This window comes from Cucumis sativus, chromosome 6, assembly GCF_000004075.3.
Source record: "Cucumis sativus cultivar 9930 chromosome 6, Cucumber_9930_V3, whole genome shotgun sequence".
Lineage (NCBI taxonomy): Eukaryota > Viridiplantae > Streptophyta > Magnoliopsida > Cucurbitales > Cucurbitaceae > Cucumis > Cucumis sativus.
This window is the reverse complement of record NC_026660.2, coordinates 20,479,845-20,504,424: the sequence shown is the minus strand read 5'-3', so window position 1 is coordinate 20,504,424 and position 24,580 is coordinate 20,479,845. Positions and strand designations below refer to the sequence as shown.

The 24,580-nt window shown below is 34.9% G+C and overlaps 1 protein-coding gene and 1 long non-coding RNA gene across 2 annotated transcripts; one reads left to right on the top strand and one right to left on the bottom strand.

Moving 5' to 3' along the window:
* Positions 1–368: 368 nt before the first annotated feature.
* LOC116404749 lies at positions 369–1,827 on the bottom strand. The gene is made up of 2 exons (XR_004217808.1): positions 1,651–1,827; positions 369–649 (listed from the first exon to the last, which is right to left on the bottom strand). It is a non-coding gene; the product is annotated as an uncharacterized LOC116404749 (long non-coding RNA).
* A 174-nt stretch (positions 1,828–2,001) lies between these two features.
* LOC101218684 (exocyst complex component SEC8) lies at positions 2,002–24,182 on the top strand. The gene is made up of 27 exons (XM_004140029.3): positions 2,002–2,232; positions 4,522–4,576; positions 6,073–6,285; positions 6,630–6,803; positions 7,271–7,375; positions 7,769–7,878; positions 9,166–9,339; positions 10,137–10,314; positions 10,433–10,539; positions 11,519–11,823; positions 11,935–12,098; positions 12,517–12,632; positions 16,067–16,137; positions 16,516–16,646; positions 16,742–16,791; positions 17,316–17,416; positions 18,073–18,185; positions 18,326–18,433; positions 18,756–18,953; positions 19,094–19,179; positions 21,403–21,589; positions 21,672–21,749; positions 21,956–22,057; positions 22,180–22,254; positions 22,804–22,899; positions 23,501–23,550; positions 23,635–24,182. The coding sequence occupies exons 2-27, from the start codon at positions 4,535–4,537 to the stop codon at positions 23,720–23,722; spliced, it is 3,222 nt and encodes a 1,073-aa protein (XP_004140077.1). The 5' UTR covers positions 2,002–2,232; positions 4,522–4,534; the 3' UTR covers positions 23,723–24,182.
* The last annotated feature ends 398 nt before the right edge of the window (positions 24,183–24,580 follow it).

Below are 24,580 nucleotides of genomic sequence, written 5' to 3'. Positions count from 1 at the left end.
TTTAAAATATATTGTTTGAAGATTACTTATTCAAAACTAGCGTTGTTTTCTATGGAATGAATCTCTCTTTGATTGATAATTTATTAGAGGATAAACCTATATATAACCAAAGAGAAATACAATTAAGAAAATAATATCATAATAATACCATATAAAAATAACATAATTACGTTAATACCCTCCTTCATCATAAATAATATCATAATAACCTATAGTTAACTGTTAAACCATTGTAAAAAATATGGTAGTTTTGTTTGGAACGAAAACCTTACTCGTACGATTTTCAGCGATCCAACCTAGCTTGCCAAGTGGTTGTTAGTTAGTTGGTTGTTACCCATTTTTTTTTCTCTTCGACTTTTGCACCGTTCTGAACATGAACTAATTTCTTAATTGAACTTAAAAACCAGTTACGATTTTAGTGAAAACTTTCGAATACATACTCTATATCTTTGACCTTTTAAAAAAATTAAACTTTCTATGTAATTCCACCACACATCAAAAGAACTTTGGGACAAATGGAACACCAGAGGCTTTAGTCCTCTTCAATTTCTCTTTGCAAAACTTCTTAATCCCCCTTTGCTAAAGAAATTCCCCATCTTCCACATTTGGTCTGCCTATCTCCTCGTTACAAAACACCACATGTGTTGTACTGAAATCAACGTACATTTATGTCAATTATATTATTGCTTTGTTTGTCAAAAATACATACCCATACCGTAAACATCAATAACTATACATGTAAACTTCATCAACTAATTCTTGAAAATTTACAAAAATGAGTTTTTTTTCTTCTTAAGATGGATAATGACTTTCGCTATTGCTTTCCTTAAAAGTTGATTTATGACAAATTGAGGTATGAAAAATCTAAAACACCCCTTAAATGAAAAACGTACTTTCATCTTTTCTTCTAAAAAAAAGAAAAGTTAAAACAAGCTTCCTTCTTCTACACTTTCTCTCATCTCTCTAACTTCTCTTCTATCAAGCTATTTGTCATTCATGGTAACTTTTAGTCTCTTATCATTTTGGTTAACTGTTTATGTTTATTATATTTTTTATTTATGTATTGTTGTTATAGACAATTTGGTTCTCCTGCTCTTTGATGAGTTAAGTTATTTTTGTCATCATTTTCATGAAATGTTTAAGTTTATAATCTAAAGTTAATTTTATAGTTGTTTTAAGTGATTTTGAGTTGTTTGTTGTATGCTTTAGCAAGTTATTTGTTGTTTTTATTTTTCATTTCACAAACTCTTGCAATGTTCAAATTTCAATTGTCTAGTCTAAAATCATTGTATATATGTTTATGTGATTTTTAGTTATTCTATGCATGTTTTGGATGTTTGTAACTACTGTTTTTGTATCTTGCAAACATTAACTTTATACCTTTTAAAGATAATTTATAGTGATCTAAAACATATTTTAACCATTTTTTCATTAGAATATTTTCATCTAGCAAAGTTAAAATTTATAACCCAAAATAAATTTTAAACGTGTTCTAAGGGGATAGAGCTCTTTTGTCAAGTTTTAATTTTCAATTTGTTTTAATCTTTTTTTTATCTCGTAAACATCTCACAAAACTTTCGAAATTAAAATTCTTAACCCAAACCAATTTTACACGTGTTTCGAACATAATTAATAACCTGTATTAGTTACCATATTTATCAAAGCCTTTTGATGGTTCTGCCGCCGTCCAAACACCGTCTCTGTCCGATGGTTCGTGAGCGATAGAAGAAGGAACTGTGGTAGCTGCCTCCGCCCGTTCGTACGGAGTACGCTTCCGTCTTGAGCTCGGATCGTGGTCGCCGGATGGAAGCTATGGTCTCTGCTGTTTGAGAGGTACAGGTGGAAGAAGGGAGGAACCGCAAAGTTGCAAAGTTTTATTTGTTTTTCGTAATTAAAGGGCAAATTGGACTTTTCCTTACTTATTTGTCCCAAAACTGTTTTCCCCATAAAAAATATATCTTATTTGCTTTTGGTAATTTCCCCTAATTCTTCCCGCTACCCTCGTTGAAAATTTCTTGCATTGGAACTTTAGGGCAAAATCGGTAGATCAACTTAATTTCTTTCTTCATCACCATTTTCTCACGTTCTCAGCAAAATCACAGCAATTATTCAGCTCCGTTCTCTCTCTCTTCAGCATTCCTTGGAGCTTTGGGGACTCAGTTCATCTCCCTCGTCGGTTGGCGAATCAAACATCGGTGATCTCATTTCTTCAGTCAATGTCTCTTGAATAAGGTTTGTTCTCCTGATCTATTCTATCGAATTAAGTTATTTTTTAATGGCTGAGGTTGCTGGTTGCTGGTGAATTATCCTTTTATTGGTAGTTTAATCATGGTTTCTGGGAATTCATGACGTGGGTCTGGTTTTTGGAGTGTGTAATTGTTTTGTAAAGGTTTTAGTTGCTGCCAATCCGTCGTTATTTATGTTCCGAGTTTGTTGTAATGCGTGTAATTGTAGGTCTCTTCCTGCTATCAGTCACTTCCTGGTTGTGGTCGTCTACTACTGTAGTCAGTTGTAACTTGGGAATTTGTGACATTTGATATCTAGAGTGGCCTATGCCCATCACGGTTTTTATCCTACACATTTGGCTGTCAAAAATTTTGTAGGATTTTTTTCCATAAATTTGAACCCATTGCAAAAAAAGGTTTATGCCGAGGAAGTACTCATCCTCGTTGCTTTCATAAATAGTTCTGGGTTTTACCCTTAGTAATCTTAATTCTATAAATGAAATCTGTTTCTTAAAATAAAGGGAAGGAGACATTGCATTCGTGTTGCATTTTGTTTATTTCCCGTAGAGTGCCTATGCTTCTCAAGGAGGAGAGGAAAAGGACGGCATGCACTGGCCTGATTCATTTTAGGAAATGTTATTAGTGAATATCGTGCTGTTCTGTAGTTAGATTATTTGGCCTTTTGAGCTTGGTCTCAAGAATTTTTTGAAAGACTTGAGCTTCCCTTCAATGATACCGGCTTGATATGTTTAGGGAAAGGCTTGAAAATGGGAGAACCAAGAAAGAAGGGAGGCAATATACAAAAACGGCCTCCAATCTAACATTACGGTACCTAATGCGTAATTACAAAAAAGCCAAGTTACCAATATAGGGACATGTTGATCCTAAACCCCTCTAAAAAAATTCTATTGTCTCTTTCTCTCCAAAGCCCCCTAACTATGGCACACATCCCAATGTGCCACAAAAACCTTGCTTTCTCGAAATTTATGAAAAGGAGGATGGAGAAGGAACTCCTTCGTCATCTCTGTACAACCTCTATCTCTGGTCAAACTATACCAATTCTCCAAAAAGCACTAAGATTCCAAACTGCATAATAGGTTTCACTAGCCCAAGAAGATAATCTAGATCTTTTGTTGGCCTCCTGCAAAGAATGCAACAGAACGACCCCATTGTTGGGAATTTACGCAAGACATATAAATGCACTCCTACATCACAAGTTAGAACCAAATAAGCAATCGATCATAAAATTGCAAATACTAAAGTGTAGGGAAAGAGGAGAACGACTCTGGAAAATATATTGGTTCGCCTCAAACTTGGGACTACGTCCAATCTTCTACAAGTGCAGGTTCTACTACAATGTAGATTGAAAAGAAACCCTCAAAACATGCTTACAAATCTCTCTTCCCACATAGCCCAACAAAAGCTATTTGAATCTAGTACCACAACTTGGTATCTTGGCATAAAATAAGAGAAATCCCCAACCAGATAAGAAAAATACACATTGTATTATATAAGAATCACTCACTGTCACACAAATACTGAAGAAATAAAAAACAGAAAAAAATTCCCTGAGACACGACTTCTTTTTTTTTTTCCCTACCTTTTGGCGAAAGAAAATTGAGCTCACTTGAAAATTTTCCTTCCAATTAAACACATATATTAATGTTTGCAGCACTAATAATGGGCCAAACCCAAATTTCAGCAGTTTCTTCTTTACTAAGCCGCCTCATAATTTACCAATCAGGAGACAATTTTTTCCACCTCCATAATTTCCCAATCAAAGAAAAGCTTATGGGTTAAGAAGAAAGAATTGGGCTTTGGAGTTTTGGGCTCCATATCCTAACACCCATCATGTTGGTCATCGTCCTTGAGATTCCATTCAAGGCGTTAATTTTTCCATGGAGAACCTACCAGTCAAAAAACTTAGCCTTACTCTAATTTTCACATTCCATGATGAGGCAAAGACTGAATAACTATTGGGCGATGGGTTTGTTAAACAAAGAAGAAATGATTTACACAAGAACACGTAAGAAGGACTAGGGTTCTAGGAATAAACATCCCCTCTACCTTGGCTACAAAGAAACTCTCCAAGCACCAATAGAAGATTGATAATATCCAACATTTCCCAGTCGTACAAGGCTCGAGTGTTAGAAATGTTATTAGTGGTTAGCTACTGTTTTGTTTGGCTTTGTTTTATTGCTATAATAGGTTGTTTTGCTCATTCAGCCTTGGTTTCGTGAATCGATTGAATGAGTTTAAGTTGTGCTCTAACAGTTACTTGCTTGCTCCTTTTTAGGTAAAGGCTCGAAATGGGAATTTTTGATGGCTTGCCAGTTCCTCCCGAGAAAGATGTGAGTCTTCATTTGGATGCTCATTTTCATGTAGTTTTGGGGTGTTACATGGGTTATGGTTCTTCATTCCTTTCATACGTTGTTATAACTGCCCATCAATTTTGTATTTTATATTTTGCCACATTCAAAAGGAAAAGGTTTTTAATGTGAATACATGATTAGTTGATCACATTGCTGAATGGAAGGATATTTGGAGGTTTAAATTAGTGTTTAGAGTAATAGCTTGTAGCACATTTCATTTACCTTCTGTACATCAGGAAAGGTTCATCGATTCATAGATTGAGTGTTATTTATGATATTTGTATTACTTGCAATGCTTTTATTCACACATTGTAAATTTCTGTTTTTGTATTATATGCTTGACATGACTTCTAGTGATGGCATTTGAAACTTAGTCATGTTTCATTCTTCATATTGGTGCTCCTGCCCAATTATGCCAATTGGGAGCCTTATTTTCTTTAAATCACAGACACATATACATATATGATAGGATACAACTAAGATACAGGGTATTGTAAGTGACAGAGTGGCCTTGCTGCCAAAATCCACTGAGATTCAGCCTTTCGTTGCTCCAAGTTGACTAAATGTAATCTATCAAAGCATAAAATATCAAAATAATAACATAAAGATACTTACTTTAATCCTTCAACAATGGAGGAGATTGAGTTTATGGAAGGATTTATGATTGACCTTGGCTTGAGGATGAAGATGTCGTATTACCTAACTAGGTATCTAATAATTTAAGTTTAAATTAAAGGAGGTTTCAAAAGGAAATGAAAAAAAAAAAAAGAGCTTTGAAACTAGGGGCGACGGCAACGGTGAACGGCTTAGGGAAAATGGCATTTCTTGGTTGAAGAAATGGGAAAAATATGAGAGGGGTGACTTGTTCATTGAAGACGAAAACTGATGAGGATGCGAGGGAAATGAGGAAATCTAATTTTAGGGTTTATTTCTTTTACTTTTCTGATTATTTATTTATTTACTTTCCTTTTGAGGTGTTGTTAATTATAATGCTTTTATGAAATTAAGTGGGTTGTGGGCTTAAAATTCAGCCCAAGTATTCAAAATTTTGTTATTGGCGTGTCCTTTTCATGTATCTGAAAGGGACACTCATATCCGAACAAAAAAAGAAAAAAAAATCAGATACTCTATTTCGCGTATATGGACATAGTAATATTAGATACATATTAACACTGCTTCTTTTCACTATTTGAAGTATTTGTAGTTCATAGCTTATTTGTAATCCCCTTGGCTTTCAGGGATCTTTCATCGCCTCTTTTTGTACACTCCATTTTTTAAAAAATGAATACAGTCGTTTTGTAACAAATAAAACAAAACTAAATCCCGTGGTGACCCTTGCTATTGTGTGCATGTCTCTCTCGTCATTCATTATGGGCCATTTTTTTTGTTTGGGGGGGGTTGAGCATTGAAATTGACACTTTTCGAAAGGCCATTTACTAGCCATCTTTATATTTGGGTATCCATGTGAAATGCAGTATTTAAAGGATGAACTTTCGAGAGTGGATGAGAGCTGGGCTGCTGCAAGGTTTGATTCACTTCCTCATGTTGTTCATATTCTAACGTCAAAAGATCGTGAGGGGGAAGCACAAGTTTTAAAGGAGCAGAGTGATGTTATTGAGGAAGTTGTGGATGAAGTGGTGCATGCTTTTCACAGTGGTTTCAACAAAGCCATTCAAAATTACTCCCAGGTTTATTATCATGATCATTATTTTTGCCTATGTGCTCACTTTTACTATCTGATTAGGGATTCAAATGTTCTCTTATCCTTTCAATTAGTCATTATTCTTGGGTCATATTTTCTTTAGTTGAACCCATTGGCAGCATTGAGATTTCCTTGGCTTGGATAGTGTCTTGTTTCAATATATCTGGAGTGTTGTTGCAGGGATCTCTATAATTCTTATGTATTGTAGAATTCTCTGTAATTTGTTAAACAGCTCTTCTGAAGTTTTTCTCCCTTTCCTTTTTGTATTTGTTGCAGAATTTTATATAATTCATTTATTAAACCAAAGCTTTTTAATTGATTTTTCTTCAGATATTGCGTTTATTTAGTGAATCTGCCGAAAGTATAGCAGTTTTGAAAGTTGATTTAGCTGATACAAAAAAGAGTTTCAGTGCCCGCAGCAAGCAGTTGCATCAGCTTTGGTATCGTTCGGTTACATTGCGTCACATAATATCCCTTCTAGATCAAATTGAGGGCATTGCTAAGGTATGACCTCTTGATTTTTTGGTTCTAAATCTTTACATTACATACAAATGGTTATCTGAAATCTTTAAATTGTTGAAAACTGATTTTTGAATGAGTTTGTATGTCATTATATTCTACTTTATGATCGATGCAGTTTACTTCATAGAATTGAAGTACAAAAAAGCGTTTTTGAGTACAATCACTTACCTTTTATACCTAGTGCCTTTTCAATCACAGGCCTTTTATACTTATTGATCACTCTGCCTTTAACATTGAAACCATTAAGCAAATGAAAGAACAAATGTTCTGACTTTTCTTGAAGATTATGTTTTCTCTTCTTTTCAAGGCCTCATAGAAGGTAAAGGTGACTATATCTGATGTTTACTGTCACTCTTCTATGAAAAACGGGGTTCAATTTTGGTGGAGAACTGTTTCCTTCGTTCTCAATAGTAGTAGTAGGCATAATGTTCATCTGAATCGTATCTCAGGTTCCAGGGCGAATTGAAAAACTTATAGCAGAAAAGCAATTTTATGCAGCAGTGCAACTCCATGTTCAATCTGCATTGATGCTTGAGCGAGAAGGGCTTCAAACAGTAAGTTTATTAAGAGAACTTTAATTGCCCAGCAGGAATGTTTATATTCATCAGTTGCTTCTAGTGTGACTATTGCTCTGTGTTGTTAGGGAGAGATTGGAGGAATGAAGAGGGAAAAATGGAAAAGGGAAGGAGAGTGTGGGTAAAGGGAGTTACTTTCCTTCTCTCTATGAGAGGTAAACTGGGTTAGGGGCTATTATCATGAATCAATGATTTGAGAATCTGAACCTAGGATTTGATAGAGCATGCTCATTTCTTTGGCCATTTTTCAATTTAATACTCTAGAAGTCTCTCACTTGGTTCCTTTTCACTTATAGTTGTTATTTCTAGTACTTGATGGACAATTTGCTTGTTATATCATAGATGCATTGTGTGACGCCCATTCTCATGTAGGTTGGTGCTCTTCAAGATGTGCGGTCGGAGTTGACAAAATTACGGGGAGTTATTTTTTATAAAGTTTTGGAAGATTTGCATGCTCATCTTTATAATAAGGGTGATTACAGGTACTTGATTTCTTCTTGTTCTTTTTTTTCTAGCTTGACATCAACTTGCACATGTGTTTTTATGAATTATGATGGAATAACTGGTCATTTATACTTACTCTAGTTGTTGGTTGCGGTTCATGTTATCATTTTTAAATGCCATTTTGATGTATATTATTGTTAAATGATATATGATTAAATTTCGCACCGTCCATCAACTTAAGCTTTTGGATCAATTGGTGATTTAAGATGGATTGGTTCAGAAGGTTCTGGGTTCAAAACACTACAATATTATTTCCTCCCCAATTAATATTAATTTCCATTTGTTGGGACTTCTTATTTTAAGCTCACAAGTGGGGGGAGTATTACTTTTTACTCATCAGTTTAAGTTCTTAAGTCAATCAGTGATTTAAGATTTGCTCATATAACTATGAATTTAATTTGAATGTGAAGAAAATGAAAAGTATGTTATAATTTAGATATTTTGTTGGTTCTTAAATTTTAAGTTTGAACTTGGGTTATAAGTCCAAAAACTTCTGAATATTTTAATTCAGTCTCTTGTTTTTTATTAAATGCTCAAACTAGTTCTTGATTAAACTCCTTGGTTGGATTTTATTATTGGGACTTAAAAAGGGGCATTACCTTGTATTGTAGCATTGCGTCATCTTTTTTAATTGCTTAATGTTGGTAAAACAAATCAAGGCAGAAGCATCTTGAAATAAAGAAAGGAGAGATTATTTTTTTGTTTGCTTTTCTTTTATGTATGAATTACTGTCCTGCTATTCAGCAATTATTTGTTTTTGGTGAATTCATGCTTTTCTTTTTCCTTTCTGAAATGGAATACTTGTCCAATTGTGCGTGGATGTCCTAGGCATAAGGGTACTGTTGAACTAATTATTGTAGGTAAAGATAGACAGGTGTAGAAGTCTGTGTGTAACTCTACTGTGATTGATTGCATAAAATTTTAGGGGCATCCTCACTGTATGGTGCTATATGTAGTTCTTTTGATAACTGGTGAAGTTGTTTTATTGTTTCCTGACAGTGAACTTTCCTTTTAGATTACTGGTGAAGTTATGTCCGTCATAAATTAATACGAAGTTTCTTTTTGTTTTCTTGATATGAGGAATTTGAGAAAGTTACTTCACGTCTTTTCAAGAAAGAAAAAAAAAGCTGTAGGCAAGCAAATCCCCTTTGTGCCGTTTTAGTCTTTCAGCCACTTACTTGAAGTCAAACTATGTTATTTAATTACATATTACATCCGATATTTGATTTTTGCTGATGCCAAATTGCTACAAAACTTTTCTGCAGTTCAGCAGTCTCAATCATGCAGGAAAGGGATGATGATGTACCAACTGCTGAAGCTGTTGCTTTGTCTTTGAATAGCTCACAATCTCTGTCTCGAAGAACCAGGTCACAGAGAGGTGACAGTCAGTTTGGCAGTCATGTAGATGGATCATTTAGAACAGGTTCTGTTGATGATGGGTAAGAGTTTTCACAAACTTTCTTCAACTTTTCTTTCTCGTTCCTTTTCCTCGTATGCTTTTTTTCCTGTTACAATAGAGGTTTCTGTAATTGAACTTTTTCATTTTGTAAATTTGGTATTTCTTCAGTGCTCTTGATCTAGCCTGACTTTAGCCCAACTGATGTGAGAATTTACACGTTGTCATTTTCTTTTTTTGATAAGAAGCCTGCCCAACAAAAGAAAGCTACTACAAAAGGCCTTCCAATCAATTTTACGGTTGTCATTGATTTCTTGAGCTTGAACAATTTGCTTGAGGTTATCATTGTTTAGTACAAGGTAGTATTTATAGTTAGGTTGTTCTAGTAGACTACACTTATTACATTCGTGAAAGGCTAAACAATCTAGGATTTATCGTTAGTTTGTTCGAGTAGACTACACTATTATTACATTCGTGATAAGTTACACTACATCACTGGGTGGGGGCTCACATAGATGGACAAGAGATGACCAGAAACCAATTAGCTATAAACAGAATCTCACTGGGTTACATAATTAGTGAGAATTTTTAAAAACCCTTTGTTGTTCATTTGCAAACTATATCTCCTTCAATCTAGGCAAGGGCCTTCTTACTCGGAATCATGTCCAAAGTCTGCTCCCTGAGAACAGACAACATTTCCTTCAATCTTAATATGTGAACAGAGGTCATTAATATGTGCTCGATCCATCTTAATGAAACATTAATTTTCTGAGCTACATTAAACATTGCTGATGTTCATGAGGAAGTATGTTGTCTTCATTATTGTTCTCTTGTTTCCAGGTCATCTTATGATGGCCACGAGGAAGCTAGTACTTTGGAATTAAACGATGAAGCTGTTTCAGACGGTCAGTCAACTTTTTCAAGGGTCAATGGTGGAGATGGTGGTTTAAAGGAGGCGAAACTGGTTACACGTCAATTGCCAACATGGCTTTCAAATTCCATTCCGGATGAATTTCTAGTAAGAGATATTTTTTATTCTCTTCTTTTTTAGAAAAAAAATCAGAGAGTTTTCGTAGTCTTACAGTTTGATTATTTCCCTTGACTCTGGCTCAGTTTCTATTATTTTTTGGATGTAGGAAATAATTAAGAAGCTTGATGCTCCAGTTCATGTGAAGTATTTACAGACCATGATTGAATGTCTGTGCATGCTTGGCAAAGTTGCTGCTGCCGGTGCTATCATATGGTTTGTTTCTTGTCAAATCTTTTTTCACCAAGCATTGGGGGTTACAAAAAGGCTCTTTGATTTTTCAAAGGTCACTCAAATTTTAACTCAAAAAGAGACAATAACGTCATCATTAGGGATGGGCTGACATATATGTTCTTCTCTCTAAACGTAGGGGTATAATTCAGGAGAATCTTATTATAGTAAAAGATGTTTTAGATTCATCATTTAGATGAATGCTCAATTTTGTTCTTTCTATGAATTACATGGAAAGAAAGGAGCAACCACCTTTTCACAACGACAAGGGAAGCTCTTTTGATAGCTTTTTCTTGAACTGTCTATCATGCTATGGCTCGGTGCAAATGCACATCTTTCTATTGTTCATACAATCTAGTGCAAATTGCAAAAACTACATCTTAAATGGGGCCCTAAACTTCTAAAAATGTTAAAATTGGGACCTCAAACTTATAATAATTAAAAAAAATTTAACTTACAAATGATAAAAGTGGAACTCTTAAACGTATACAATTATCACAATTTATACAATTCTGTTAGTTTGGGTCCAATTTTAACATTTGGATAAGGTGGAGGGCTTCATTTTCAAATTTGAAGGTTTAAGGGTGGAACTGTAACTACCACAATACTTTGGGGGTGATTTTTGCAATTTTCCCTACATTCTATCTTCTCTATTAACCAATTGGAGGCTTTTTATTATTATTATTATTATTATTACTTTACTTTTATACATCAACAAAATATGTTTCTTATCAGGAAAAAAAAAACCCACTTTTTGGAATCTTAATCTTGTAGGTCTTCTAGTCTATTTGTTTGAGGAGTATTTTTCTTCTTCTTTTTTTTTTTTTTTGCAGCTTTTCTGTTTGCTTATTGCTTTATTTCTTTTACATGAAATCTATCATAACTGGAAAAGCACTCAATCTATGTTTGTTTGATCTGAATTTATTTGATTTATTAATTCCTTTAATGTTTTCTTATCTGACAGCCAAAGATTGCGACCAACTATCCATGAGTTAATAACTTCTAAAATCAAAGCTTATGCAGAACAAAGAAATTCTGCAAGGTTAGGCTTTGGTCAGGCTGTTCGATCTGGGACTGCTGCTCATTTTACGAAGGGACAGTTAGAAAGTTTCCATGTACCAAAACATAAGTGCCAGAATGGGATATCACTGGCTGGGACACTGATTGCAGTAAGCCCTGTCTCACCTGTGATGGCTCCCATGGGAAAGGCACAGACTTCTGCGAGAGATCTTCTTGATTCTGTTTTGGAAACTATTGTTCGTGTATTTGGTCAGAAAACATTTTTCATTTATATATATTTTGATTAGAATATTTTTCACATTATTTGTATTTCCTTCTCCCTGAAATGCTCATTGTTAACTGCCAAGGGTGATCATACAGAGAATCATGTTGTTGTTGGGGAGCTTCTTGAAGCAAAAGTATTGCGACATGCAGATATGAATACACCGAAGTCAATGCCAACTGATGATAGTTGGAATCCAGACTCTGAAGCTTCTCAAGCCACTGGAGGCTATACTATAGGTTTTGCCTTGACAGTTTTGCAGGTAATCATGTCACTTTACTCTCTCGCTTTCTCTGTCACTCTCTCTATCTTTTTAAATTATAAATTAAGAAACTTGGATATTTCATTAAGAAATAGAAAAAGCATGGACAAAGGGACTAGAATGACCCTTCTCCAAAATAAGTAAATGGTTCAGACTAGAAGCCTTCTTTGTTAATAATGCAAGTTTTTAAGAGCACTTCAATGCGAGCTATGAATTATGTAAGATCACATAGTTGTAGTTATATTTTCACCCACCCACATATACTTCGCTCTCAACTTTGAAGGGGAGAGAAGGACGTGAAGCTGTTAGATGGTTAATAGAAAGAGAAGCCTTAACTTTAAAGGGGAGTGAAGTTGATGGGTGTTGATATTAGCCATCTTTAATTTATATGCTCTTGATAGCTTTGTCTTTGAAACAGAGTGAATGCCAGCAACTCATTTGTGAGATTCTGCGTGCAACACCTGAAGCAGCATCAGCTGATGCTGCTGTACAAACAGCTAGGCTTGCTAGCAAGGCACCCTCCAAAATAAAGAGGCATGTATTTAGCTGATCTTGTTTATCATTCTTGAGCATATTTTGGATTCTTTTTCTACCTTCATTTGGTTATTTTTCATGCTTGATCTTCATGTAACCTTTGGCTCGTTGAGCTTTTTTATGAACCTTCAGCATATTTTATTTTGCTTCTTTCTTCTTCATTGTTGTTTTTCTAAATCTTCTGCTTTCTTGATCTGGTCCTCTGGATTTATAATTCAACGTCTGGACTCTGAAGCTAGCTTTTGAGATCTAATGTCTTGGAAGGTTCTTGCCTACAGTACATGCACGACATAAAGGCAGCCATACTGTTAGCTCCTTTACTCTTTGGTTTTGATCCTGTCAAGATTGGATTTGTTGTGACCACGAAGTTTGGCAGGAGATCTTATTAATCCACCTGCTCCTGGATTATTTTTTTTAAAATTATTTTAATATTAAAGGACGATCAACAAATATTGATTTTAAATTGGCAATCTTTCTCGTAACCTGCCTTCAGTTTTTGGAGTTTTGGTCCACCTATTTCATCTATCAATGAAATTGTTTTTCTTCTTAGTTTTAAATAATAATAACAACAAATATTGATTTTTTTATCCCAAATGTCTGGTAATTCTGTTCGTTTTTTGGTTTATAATATATTCATATTTCTAAGGTATTAGAATGATAAGCTACAAAAACTCACATTTATGTTTTTATTTGTTTTTTTTCTCGAATTTTTATGGCAAAAATGCATTTTCATGCAAGTGACTGCAGGGATGGGTCTTCCCTCCCTTCCTTCCTTTCATCCCTAACCGCACTCCGGTCCCCTTTTTCTCTGGCGTTTCTCATCCTTCTTCTTCGGTAAGTCCCCTAGAGCCTGTTCTTCTTGTCCATCCCTGTTTCAGTGGCAGTCTGGTTTTGGTGATAATGGAGTAGAAAGATGCAAAGTAGCAAACGCCCTTTACTGTATTTGATTCGACAAAGAATACTTCCATATAGAAGACGTGGAAGATCGGAAGTTCTTGACATTATCAGACACTCAATTCAAATGGTTCCTGAAGGAGATTTCCGAATTTGTGCGTGGCCCTGAGAATGATTTTCTTCTTCAAAGCGGTTTTGATGATTTTGGAAGTACAAGACTCTTGAAATTTAGGTCAAAAGTAGGTTGGGTTATGAGGTGTGTGGCTTGGAAGAGGAACAAAAATCTATCCCTCATCCATATTTGTTCTGGTGTCTCTCGACAAGGTTGGAAATTCTTTCACAAAATGTTGGAAAGATTCTTGATGAAGCACGATTTCTCGATTTGGTACATAAAACATCTCCAGACCTCAAAATGTTGGAAAGATTCTTGATGAAGCACGATTTCTCGATTTGGTACAGAAAACATCTCCAGACCTCCTTTCTGCTTCCTTCCGAGTGACCAAGGGCAAGTTATGTTGAAAAGGTGATGCTTAATGGATCCTCTGTTCAAGAATTGGTAAAACATAGCACGTCTTCCCTTGGTCTGACCTTAGAAATTCAGAGTGCAACTCAACACTGGGTGATTAAAAATCTGGAAGTTTTAAAAGAAAACTTCGATAATCTATGGATAGATTATCTCAAGATTATTTGTGTTTGATGATTGGAAGGAAATTAGAAAAACCTTGGAGGGTCTTTCTCAATAAAAAATCATTATTAATCCATTGTTTGCAGAGAGCTACATTAGAAATAACGTACTTCAAACGAGGGAATTTTTTCTTATACTTCGGTGATTTTAAACAGTTTGAGCCTCCTCCATTAACCAAGGGCGATTTATCATTTGAGGATTTTTCAAACCCATTTGACTTGCAGAGATTAAACCAGGCTTTAAAAGATGAAGGAGTTGTTGATGATTCATTCTTCCTAGAGGGTGTGGAATATCTAAGATCAATCCAAAAATTTCCTTCATATACAAGGAATCCTTTTAAAGCTTTTGAATAGGGAGCTCGCCAGAATTTGGCGTCGACACCGATTACCTCCTCTGAAGTGACAATTATTTTAAATTTGGACTCCAAGGAAAGCAGTGTGAACACGGTTGGATTTGAAGAGCCACACTTAAGAAGGAGAGAGAATAAGAACTTTAGTTTTGAAAGGAACAAGACAGAGGAAGTTGAAGAGGCACTTTTAATGAATAGAATTCTGGCCGTGTCTTCTTTTACAGCTGGAAAGTCACCTCAACCAGACAGCAGCCCACTTTTTGGTGATCCTCTTTCCTCCAATCCTTTGAACAAGAAGTTAAAATCTGAATTTATTTCAGCTGATCTTTTCCTAAAGAAAGACAATGTGGTTCCCATTTCAACGGATGCTCCTTTCAACCCCTCATCTTCAGTTTCCATTTCCTTTTCTTCTCCTTATTCCTCAACAAAGTCAGGCTCTAGAGCAAATTTCAAAAGAAAGAAATATGCTAAGATCTTCCCACATTACCTCAAACCATTTCTGAAGTATTTTATCTGGAAGAAAAAATCAAAGAAGATTATGGCAAAATTCCTTAAAAGCCCAGTTTTTAGAAGATCAAGTACTTGTTTTGCTTGTGGAAAATTAGTGCCCATTCTCTTTCATCAGCTTATTTCAGCAGCTCCAAGTTGTTTTTAGAGGCTAATTCTGATTTATTGGCAGTTAGTTGCACCCAAATTCAAGTCCCAGTCCATCCTTCTAAGTCAATTTCTCATCCTCACTCTACCCAGTTTAAGTACTCTGAGTTCTCTTTGCCTAACTCCAAGGTAAAATTTCTAAAGGGCTCTCTGAGCAAAACCCCTCACAATCAATCCAACAAGAAGGGTGAACCGTTTTTCGACTCCCCTTTCTGTGTTCGTAGTGAGGAATTGGAGCATTTGGATACGTCAATCGAGCTTGAAAGTCAGAAACATTTTGAGCCTCTAAAAACAGATCTCAATGCCCTGTTTCAATGGGAGGAAGAGCCAAGATCTGCAAATTTGCTTTCTGCTACTCGTTCTTGTCCCCGTTCTAATCAGTAGTTGCTGTTGGTTGAATTATTCTAATTTGATTCTTCAGCATTTAATGTATTCCTCCTTGATGTTAGACCAACTTCAGTCTTTCTTGGTTTTCCCTTTATATGGGTGGGAAGTAAATCTTTCACATCGATGCTGAAATAGTGGAAGACTTTTTCAAGCTTTCTTTGGATTCTGGAATAATTTGGCAAGGCAGTTTCAAGGCAGCCAGTTGCATCTTCTTACAAGTTTTTAGTTTCAAATTAGTTCTTTCGAGAGAATTTTGCATTATGCTTTGTTTTTAGATTTCCTTGGTTATGGTTTTGTTTAGATTGATCTCTTCTGTTTGGATTTTGTTTTTTAGCTTTTGTTGTAGCTGTAGGCTGAATTTTCTCTTTTCTTTTGCTTAGTATAATACTCTTGTACTTTTATCTTAAGGCTCTTTTATTAACCATAATTTAAGACGCTTGTCTCCGTTTAAAAAAAAAACTGCAGGGATGGGGCAGATGATGGTCTCACCTTCGCTTTTCGTTTCACAGATGCTACAATATCTGTTCCTAACCAAGGTGGGTTTAGATATTAGTACATGAAAAGTAAGAACTTCTGTTTTCCATAAACCAAAGAGCGATAAATCTGTTTGGAGTCAGTTTCAACAAGCTACTTTGACCTAAAATGTGAAGTGAACTATAAAAATTAATGAATTTCATTCGTTCAAGTGTTCCTGATTGGTTATGTTACTGTCTGAATGGTTAATAACAACCTTGTGGTTTGAACCTGGATACTCTAGCTCAATTCTATTCCTTCTTTCTCTCTCTCTTAATATATTCATTCATTAAATGCAGTTGTAATTATCATGTTCTGTCGTGTTTTGGGTTTCACTTCTTCCACTTCTCTATTATTCAGGGTATCTGAATATTTTTCCATTTTGTTTAATTATTATAAAGGTGTGGATCTCATCCGTCATGGATGGAGTAGGAAAGGTCCCAATGTATCACAAGAAGGCTATGGATCTGCAGCTGTCTTGCCTGAGCAAGGCTTTTATTTGGCAGCAGCCATATACCGGCCAGTTCTTCAGGTTTCTGACTGTTATTTATGCAGACAATAAAAAAATGAATGAACAACTGATGAGTCAATGTTGTTTCTGTCCTGAAATTTTGATGTCCTGCCCAGTTCACAGATAAGGTTGCTAAAATGCTTCCAGAAAAGTACTCGCAGCTTGGGTAAGTATTAAAAGCTAGAAAAATACAATAGTATGTTTCTACTTGACACCACTTTAAAAGGATCTCCACTTGAAATGGCTAATGATTCATTGCATAGTTCCTTTATTCTTCTATTCTGCTTCTGTGAAATTATGAGGGAGAGACTGTCATAGTTAAATGAAGACATGCTTTGTTGATGAGCTAATATTAAGATAAGTTACATTGTTTGAGAAATTTCCACTGTATCTGAATATTGGTTATCAGTTGTAGTGATATGGCAATGTATAAAAACTTATCCTGCAGCATTCATTATTTTCTCTTTGTCCATTATGTGTTGTGCACATTCACTTTTAAGTTGTGTGTTAATTATAGAAAGAAAGAATTTATATGTGATGGTGAAAATATACTGTTAACATTTATTTGAAGAATTTAGTATCTACAGTTGGTATTTAATTCATCCAAATATAGTATTTTCAGAATGGCCTTATTTTGTTTATTTTCTTTGCAGTATTATTGATTTTAATAATTAATTCCTGAAATTACAGGAATGATGGATTACTTGCTTTTTTGGACAATTTTGTGAAGGACCACTTTTTGCCGACGATGTTTGTGGACTACCGAAAAAGTGTGCAACAGGCTATTTCAAGTAAGTTCTCTCATCTCTCAGCTTCTCCTAAAAACTATTGGAAGATTGCAACCTCAAAAGTTTTCTTACAATACAACCACAATGAATCAGTCCCCCTATGTTTATAATTTTTCTTAAAATAAGCATATTACGAACATAAGCAAAATATGAGGCGTAGAGTGAAGTTGTAGACGTTCAAGCAATTTCTGTTGACTGTAGGTTGGGGTGAAGATGGAGTTCCAATGAGTTATAGTTACAAAAAACTGAATTGTGCTAACCATGAAAATAATATCCTGAGGGTTTAGGGTTCATTTGAGTTCCCTTTGTATAACTCTTGTACTTTGAGGATTAGTCTCGTTTTATTAATAAAATTTGATACTTGTCTCCTTTTCAAAAGAAAAAAGTCCTGAAAAGAAAATTCTCAGCTTGCTCCATCGACCCTTTTAATTAATATGATGTAATAATACATGTGATAGCAGGCTTGGGTTTCTATTGGGCATAAAAATGAATAGATCAAATAGAGTTGTATGGTGTGAACTTCTTAAAATAAAGAAAAATATTGCCTGTACATTCAGTCTGATACGTGATCAAAGACTTGTCAGTTGTTTGTGCCTTGTGGCCTATGGGCTATGATGTTTGTGGCAAACTATATTTCTAAATTTAATACTTCTTTTTAGGTCCGGCTGCATTTCGCCCAAGAGCTCACGCTGCTGCAATTTATAATTCATCTGTCGAGAGGGGTCGACCAGTCTTACAAGGATTACTGGCTATTGATTTCCTTGAGCGAGAGGCAAGTCAATATTTCCTCAATGGAGAAGCTGACTTTCCTCCTTTGCAATTATAATTCACCTTTTTGTACTCTAGATCTTGATTTCCTATGCTTATGTTTGCCAAAAAATATTCTGATTTGGACTTCCGAAAATGTTTTAGGTGATTGGTTGGGCTCAAGCCATGCCCAAGTTTTCTAGCGACCTTGTGAAGTATGTGCAAACCTTCCTCGAGCGAACATATGAAAGGTGTCGAACATCGTATATGGAGGCATGTGTTTTTGTTCCTTTTCTACATTCCTTTTTCTTCGGTTGGCATACATACACTTAATACTCATGCTATCCTTCTAATTTTAGCTTTCCTTATTGGTTGTTGTTTATTTTCTTTGTGCTTTCCTTATTGGTAATCGTTAATTTTCTTCGTGCTTGGGTTTGAAATTCTGAACTACAGAATTCATATTTGGTCAATTTCGCTCAACTTCTCGTGTAAACTCAAAACAATAGAACCCCCTGTTGCATTATACTATACTTACCCTGAAGCATTTTCTTTTTTCAAATCACCTTGTACTCAAGAGTTTTTGTTTTAATTCCAGGCAGTTCTTGAAAAACAGAGCTATATGCTTATTGGGAGACATGATATTGATAAATTACTGCGCCTTGATCCAGCCAGTGCTTGTTTATCAAATCTCAGTAGTCAGTCAGACCTGGAAAATAATACTTCTGATGCTGAAACTGCTGAGATTGAATTAGAGCTCTCTAATTTGTTATTGAACTTACCGCCAATTAAGCAGGTTGGAAACAATATGCTTGTTATCACAGCTAAGTGCATTGGTTCAGCCTATGAATTTTTAAGTTCACAGTCTGCCTCAGCCCTTCCAGAGAACATAAAAATTAGAATGAAGCTTACATGTTTTGTTAACTATTCTTGTAGGAGTATCTTATTCGTGATGATCACAAACTAATTTTGCTGGCATCTCTTAGTGACTCACTGGAATTTGTTGCAGACTCTATTGACATGTAAGTTCCTTAATTTGCTTGTCCATGCCTGTTTATTTTCTTCTTTTGTTGGTAAACTCCAACTGATTCAAATTCAGCCCTCGAATGATTTAGAAGTTGCTCATTGAAGTATCACGTAGAGGACCTATTCCTCTATTCAAAATTTCAAATAGTTGGGGAGTGTCACATTTTGCTGATCCGTGTGGCTTTATATAATCCTCTATCCTTGTGAGAATAACATACATTATCATTGGTGCTTGTGCTCTGGATCTTTTTGTAGAACCTTCTATTTAATAACAAAATTCAGTTTAAATTTGTTGCTTGGTATAATTTGTTACTTCAGTGATACCTTCAAGAAAGTAGGGACTCAGACATTAAAAGTTTTGATATTCTTAAATCTAACGCAGAAGAAAGAGAAAATGCCATATTTCTTGTAGACTGAAGTAATAATTTGGGAAAATACATACCAATGAAGAAAACTTGGAGCTAAAGAACGTAAAGATGTCAATTCTTGGGGTTGAATTAATAGAAAATGTCGTCTTGAAGTTTCTACCTATACCCCACCTTACAAAGCTGTGTGAAGATTTCTAACTATTGAAAAAGACAAAGAAAAAACAACTGATATATGTGGAAACCCTAGTACAAAGAAAAATACCATAAAACTTTTCTTGTTTTCTTAGGCAACAAAGGTTACAAAAGGGGAAGATCAATAGGGCTCTTGTTACACATTAATCTTCCTCTTTTTCCCCAATTTTCTTTAGTATTTTTCTTATGGTTCAAAGCATTTGTTCTTCCACTTATTTGAATGTTCCTGTGATCTAGTTAAGTGAATCATAGCTAAGTCTCGTTCTGCAAAAGTCTTTACCCTGTTGTATGCATTCTGTTAGAAATAGATTTCATTCACTTTTGAACAGAATTTGAGATTCTATCCAAGTTTTTTAAATTGTATTTATATCTGAAAGAGGTTAACAATTTAGTTGTTTTTCTTTTGAAGTTGGCTATAGGACCTTTTGTTAGTCACTCTATATCAGTAGCATCCCAAGGTTAGAATGTTGTATGTGTATTCAAGAGATTTGGTCAGCTATATCTTCACCTTCTTATTCACATCAACTTTAAAGGCAGAAGGACTAAACCGATAATCAAGGATTATGAATAAAAACATCTTTAAGTCCAATGCCTCTGTTGATCTCACATGGATGCTCTATTACACCCCATTCCTCTAAGTGAGCAACTTTGGGAGGATATAGTGACGGGCTTCATTGTTTTTTGATTTTTTTAGGTTTAATTAATGTTAAGGTAAATTAAAGTGAATGTTAACAAATTGTTGTGGCAACAGCAGACCTAGAATAAGTATGTCCGAGTGTGTCTTCTGATTCTAGGATCTCTTTATTTGTATTTATAGTATATATCTTTTGTTCTTTGAGTTTTTCAGTAATAAAGGGGCTGGTCTCCTTTTCAAAAGAGAGATGAAAAAAAACAGACCTAGAATAAGTGGTGATTGGTTAAGCCCTAGTTTTGATGCATGCTAATTGGCTAGGACTAGAGTGAATTAAGCAAGCAAGCTCATGGTTGGTGCATGGTGTGTTAACAACATGCAAGCATGTTGAACATGTTGCATAGTGCATGGATGTGTAGTAAAAGCTTAGCACAAGATTTGGGAGAGTTTTCGATCGGCTTTGTTTGTGTGGTGCTGCTTGCAGTGTGCATGTGTATGAGGGTTGTGGGAACTTTGTGAGAGGTTTGTCCATTCCTAAAGGGGAGAGTTGAGATCAGTGGTTATTTTGCTTGTGAACCATATTGGCGTTGAAGGCTGTCCTAGAGAGCCTTACCACAAGTCTTGCTAAGCCATTGTGCATGCTGAAGCAGGTTATAGAACCTCTCAGCACCATACAAGCACCACACATTTGGGTTAAGAAGCTTTGAGACACGATGTGTGTTTCATTGTTGTTTCACTCCCATGGAAAGTTTTAGTTGTCTTTTAGTCCTTGTTAAAGATGGCTTGTTAACATGTTAAAGAGTTTGGACGTTGAAGGCTTTCTTTACTTTTTGTATGAAATGAAACAATTCTATAATTTCTCTTTGAACAGATTTATTTGTTTCATATCAAAAAAGTGAATTTGATGGAAGTTCTTATTTTCAAAGTAGAGCCACACTTTTAGATTGTAATATTTTTGGCTCATTTTGAATATGAATTTAATAACAATATGCAGTTTCATAAACAAATAGTTTTTTGTTTGCAAACAGGTTGGGACAGACAACTTTCAAACCATCATATCAAGCAGAAGTTAATGGTGGGCACCATCATACCCGAACAAACAGTGCACTTACTCGGGATCTGGCATCATTTTCAGAGGAATATAGGAAATTATCTATCGACTGCCTCAAGGTTTTGCGTATTGAGATGCAATTAGAGACACTTTTCCATTTACAGGTTGAAATTTGTGAATTGCCTAGGGTTGTTGAGTTTGCTTGATAGATAAATGAAACAAATTTGTAATAGTATTAGTGAACAGGAAATGACAACTAGGGAATATATGGAGAACCAAGATGCAGAAGAGCCAGATGACTTTATTATTTCCCTCACTGCACAGGTAAGTTAGATGATTCTTTAAATTGGATCTCTTTATTGTCTGAATACATGGAAGAGACAATCCATAATTTATTTTTGAATTTTTTTCATTCTTACCTCGTTTTATTAATGTTCAGTGTTAAGAAATTCATACCATATCTTGAAAATATTGTCACTAGGACGAACTCATTTAGAAAGAAAAAGTTCACTTCTTTTTTTACCTTATAGATAACACGTAGGGACGAGGAAATGGCACCTTTTGTTTCAGGACTGAGGCGGAATTACATATTTGGTGGAATCAGTGGTACTGCAGCAAATGCATTTATTAAGGTTCACACCTTTTTCATACCTCCAGATTCCTTGGGAGTTTTCATCATCTAACTTTTTAGATTTTAGCTTTTTTTAAAATATTTCCTCAGTTGGTCCCTCTCACTGATAAGATTCATGTTTAGGCGGTAGCTGACATTAAATCTATCAATCTCTTTGGCGTTCAGCAGATATGTCGGAATTCAATCGCACTTGAACAGGTACATCATATACATTCCATCGGTTCTGGAAAGAGTGAAGCAGCCTGAAAATAATTTTGTCTGGAGTGTAATGATACTCTAATTCGTGTTTGCCAATTGTTTGACATACGTAGTAAAGAATGGTCTCTTCTCTAGATATTTAATCTTAACATAACATTGCATAGTCACAGCTAAAGAAGCAGTACCTCCAAATCTACTAGAGGATTAATAAGCTGAAAAGTTGTAATGTCTTTCAAGTACATGGTGGCTGGATCGTTGATTCTTTCTAGCATCTCTAATTGATCCGTAAACTTATGAAATGTTATGATGTTCTGTTTCTACTCAACTTTTATTTTTCTTGTTAGCTTGACTTGGTTATAAAAGTCGAGTTACGGTACGTCCATCTGTGGCTTTAATTCCTCTTAAAGAAAATGTAGAAATAATTTTTAGTTGGATACTTTGGTTATATTCAGTTCAAAGGCATGGGTACAAATAGATATATCAGGGTCGTACGGTTGCATTGTGAAAAATTCTATACAGCTTTGGTCAATCTTGTTCTATAATTTACAGGCGTTGGCAGCAATTCCTTCAGTTAATAGCGAGGTAGTACAACAGAGATTAGATCGTGTGCGTACTTACTACGAACTATTGAACATGCCATTTGAGGTGAGTTGTTTAATTTAGTTATTAAAATCTATTCTTTAGTGACTGAACTCTAAAAAAGTGTCTGATAGGTTCCTAAACTTCCAATAATTTTGTGTCTAATAGGTTCTTGACAACTTCAAAAATTTTAGAAATTAATTGATCTATCTTTAAAAATCAGTGTCATCAAATCTATGAATTTTAGAAATTTCAAGAGTCCCAGGACTCAATTTGTAAGTTTTAAAGTTTGGGAACAAAATAACTCAAACCTCACTAGTTTTTTAGGGACTAAATTTTTTAATTTACCCTAAACTCTTTTTATTCAAGTCCTATTTGATAATCATTTGGTTTTTTGTTCTTGAAATTTTAGCCTATAAATATCACCTTCATCCATTAGTCTATATGTTTGGTTGCCTAGGAGTAGTTTTTAAAAGCTTGTTTTTGTTTTTAGAAAGTTGGCTAAAATTCAATTGTTTATATAGGAACTATAAAGACCATATGGGAAAATATGAGAAAACAAGCAAAATTTTCAAAAACAGAAAAAAAAAAAACAAAATGGTTACTAAACGTGGTCTAAACTTTTAATAACGCTCTTATTTGCCATGACAAATTACTTCTCCTGCAGGCCTTGCTTGCATTTATCATGGAGCACGAGCATTTGTTTACCGCAGCCGAGTGAGTTAACACTTCACATTCTGCTTAATTAAGATGAACTTATGAAACTGTCGATCCTGAACAATGGATGTGTTCTATTGACAGGTATGCCAATCTTCTCAAGGTCCAGGTTCCAGGAAGGGAGATTCCACTCGATGCACAGGACCGTGTATCCGAGATCTTATCTCGTTAGATTTCATGTATCTGAGATCTTATCCCGTTAGGTTTTGTGCCACTCATGTATCCGTGACCTTATTCTGTGAACTCCTCAAATCTCCAGATGGCCTTTGCTCATGCCATATGCCATTTTCAGGGGTATCAGTTCAAAATGTGAAGCCTATAGCTCGGTAGTTGTTGAAGTATAGCTGAATGGCAACCTTTGATGAATCATACCTTCCCTACGATGGAGGTTGCTAGCTATCCCACGGTTTTGTCATTTGCGGTAAATTTTATCATTTCATTTGTGGCGGTGTTTTTAAATCCTTGTGTAGAATCAATTTTGGTTCTTTTTTTTGTTTGTCGATCCTCTTCAGTAACTTCAATTCAGGTTGGTGAGAATTGTTAAGGTTTTTTTTTTTATAAAAAAGAAAATGTACATGTGATGTAGAAATGTTTTACTTGTATAAAAGTATATTATTGTTATTATTCTTTCCTTTTTCTTGGCTTTTTTTCTCTAATTTCATCTGAGGTGGGTGGTTCTAACTTGAGTGACGTTTTTTGGTAGCTCAAAACCTTTAGTCTTGAAGTTTACACAAATGATGACTTAAAAGAATAGGCGCAGAAGATTTGCAGAGAATGTCATTGGTAAATTATTTTAGAAACTACCACTGACATTTTGTCCTGCTCGAGTATATAAATGTATATTTAAAAAACTAACATAATTAGTTGGCTCGGTGTTAAATTAGTCTTCAACACTGTTTAATTCTTTGGTAAAAACCTCAATCTTTACATTTTTACATATTTTCTGAATCCTTCACTAAAAAAAAAGGCAATTCCAATCTTAAATTCACTTATTAATGGTTGAGCGCAAAATTGATAATCAAAATAGGCC

Bases quoted from the DNA above. Each gene is read 5' to 3' on its own strand.
- LOC101218684 (XM_004140029.3), top strand. From the start codon at position 4,535: ATGGGAATTTTTGATGGCTTGCCAGTTCCTCCCGAGAAAGAT. The intron at 11,824-11,934 runs GTCAGAAAACAT...GTGATCATACAG, and splicing joins AACTATTGTTCGTGTATTTG to AGAATCATGTTGTTGTTGGG. The intron at 18,186-18,325 runs GCAAGTCAATAT...AAAATGTTTTAG, and splicing joins TTGATTTCCTTGAGCGAGAG to GTGATTGGTTGGGCTCAAGC.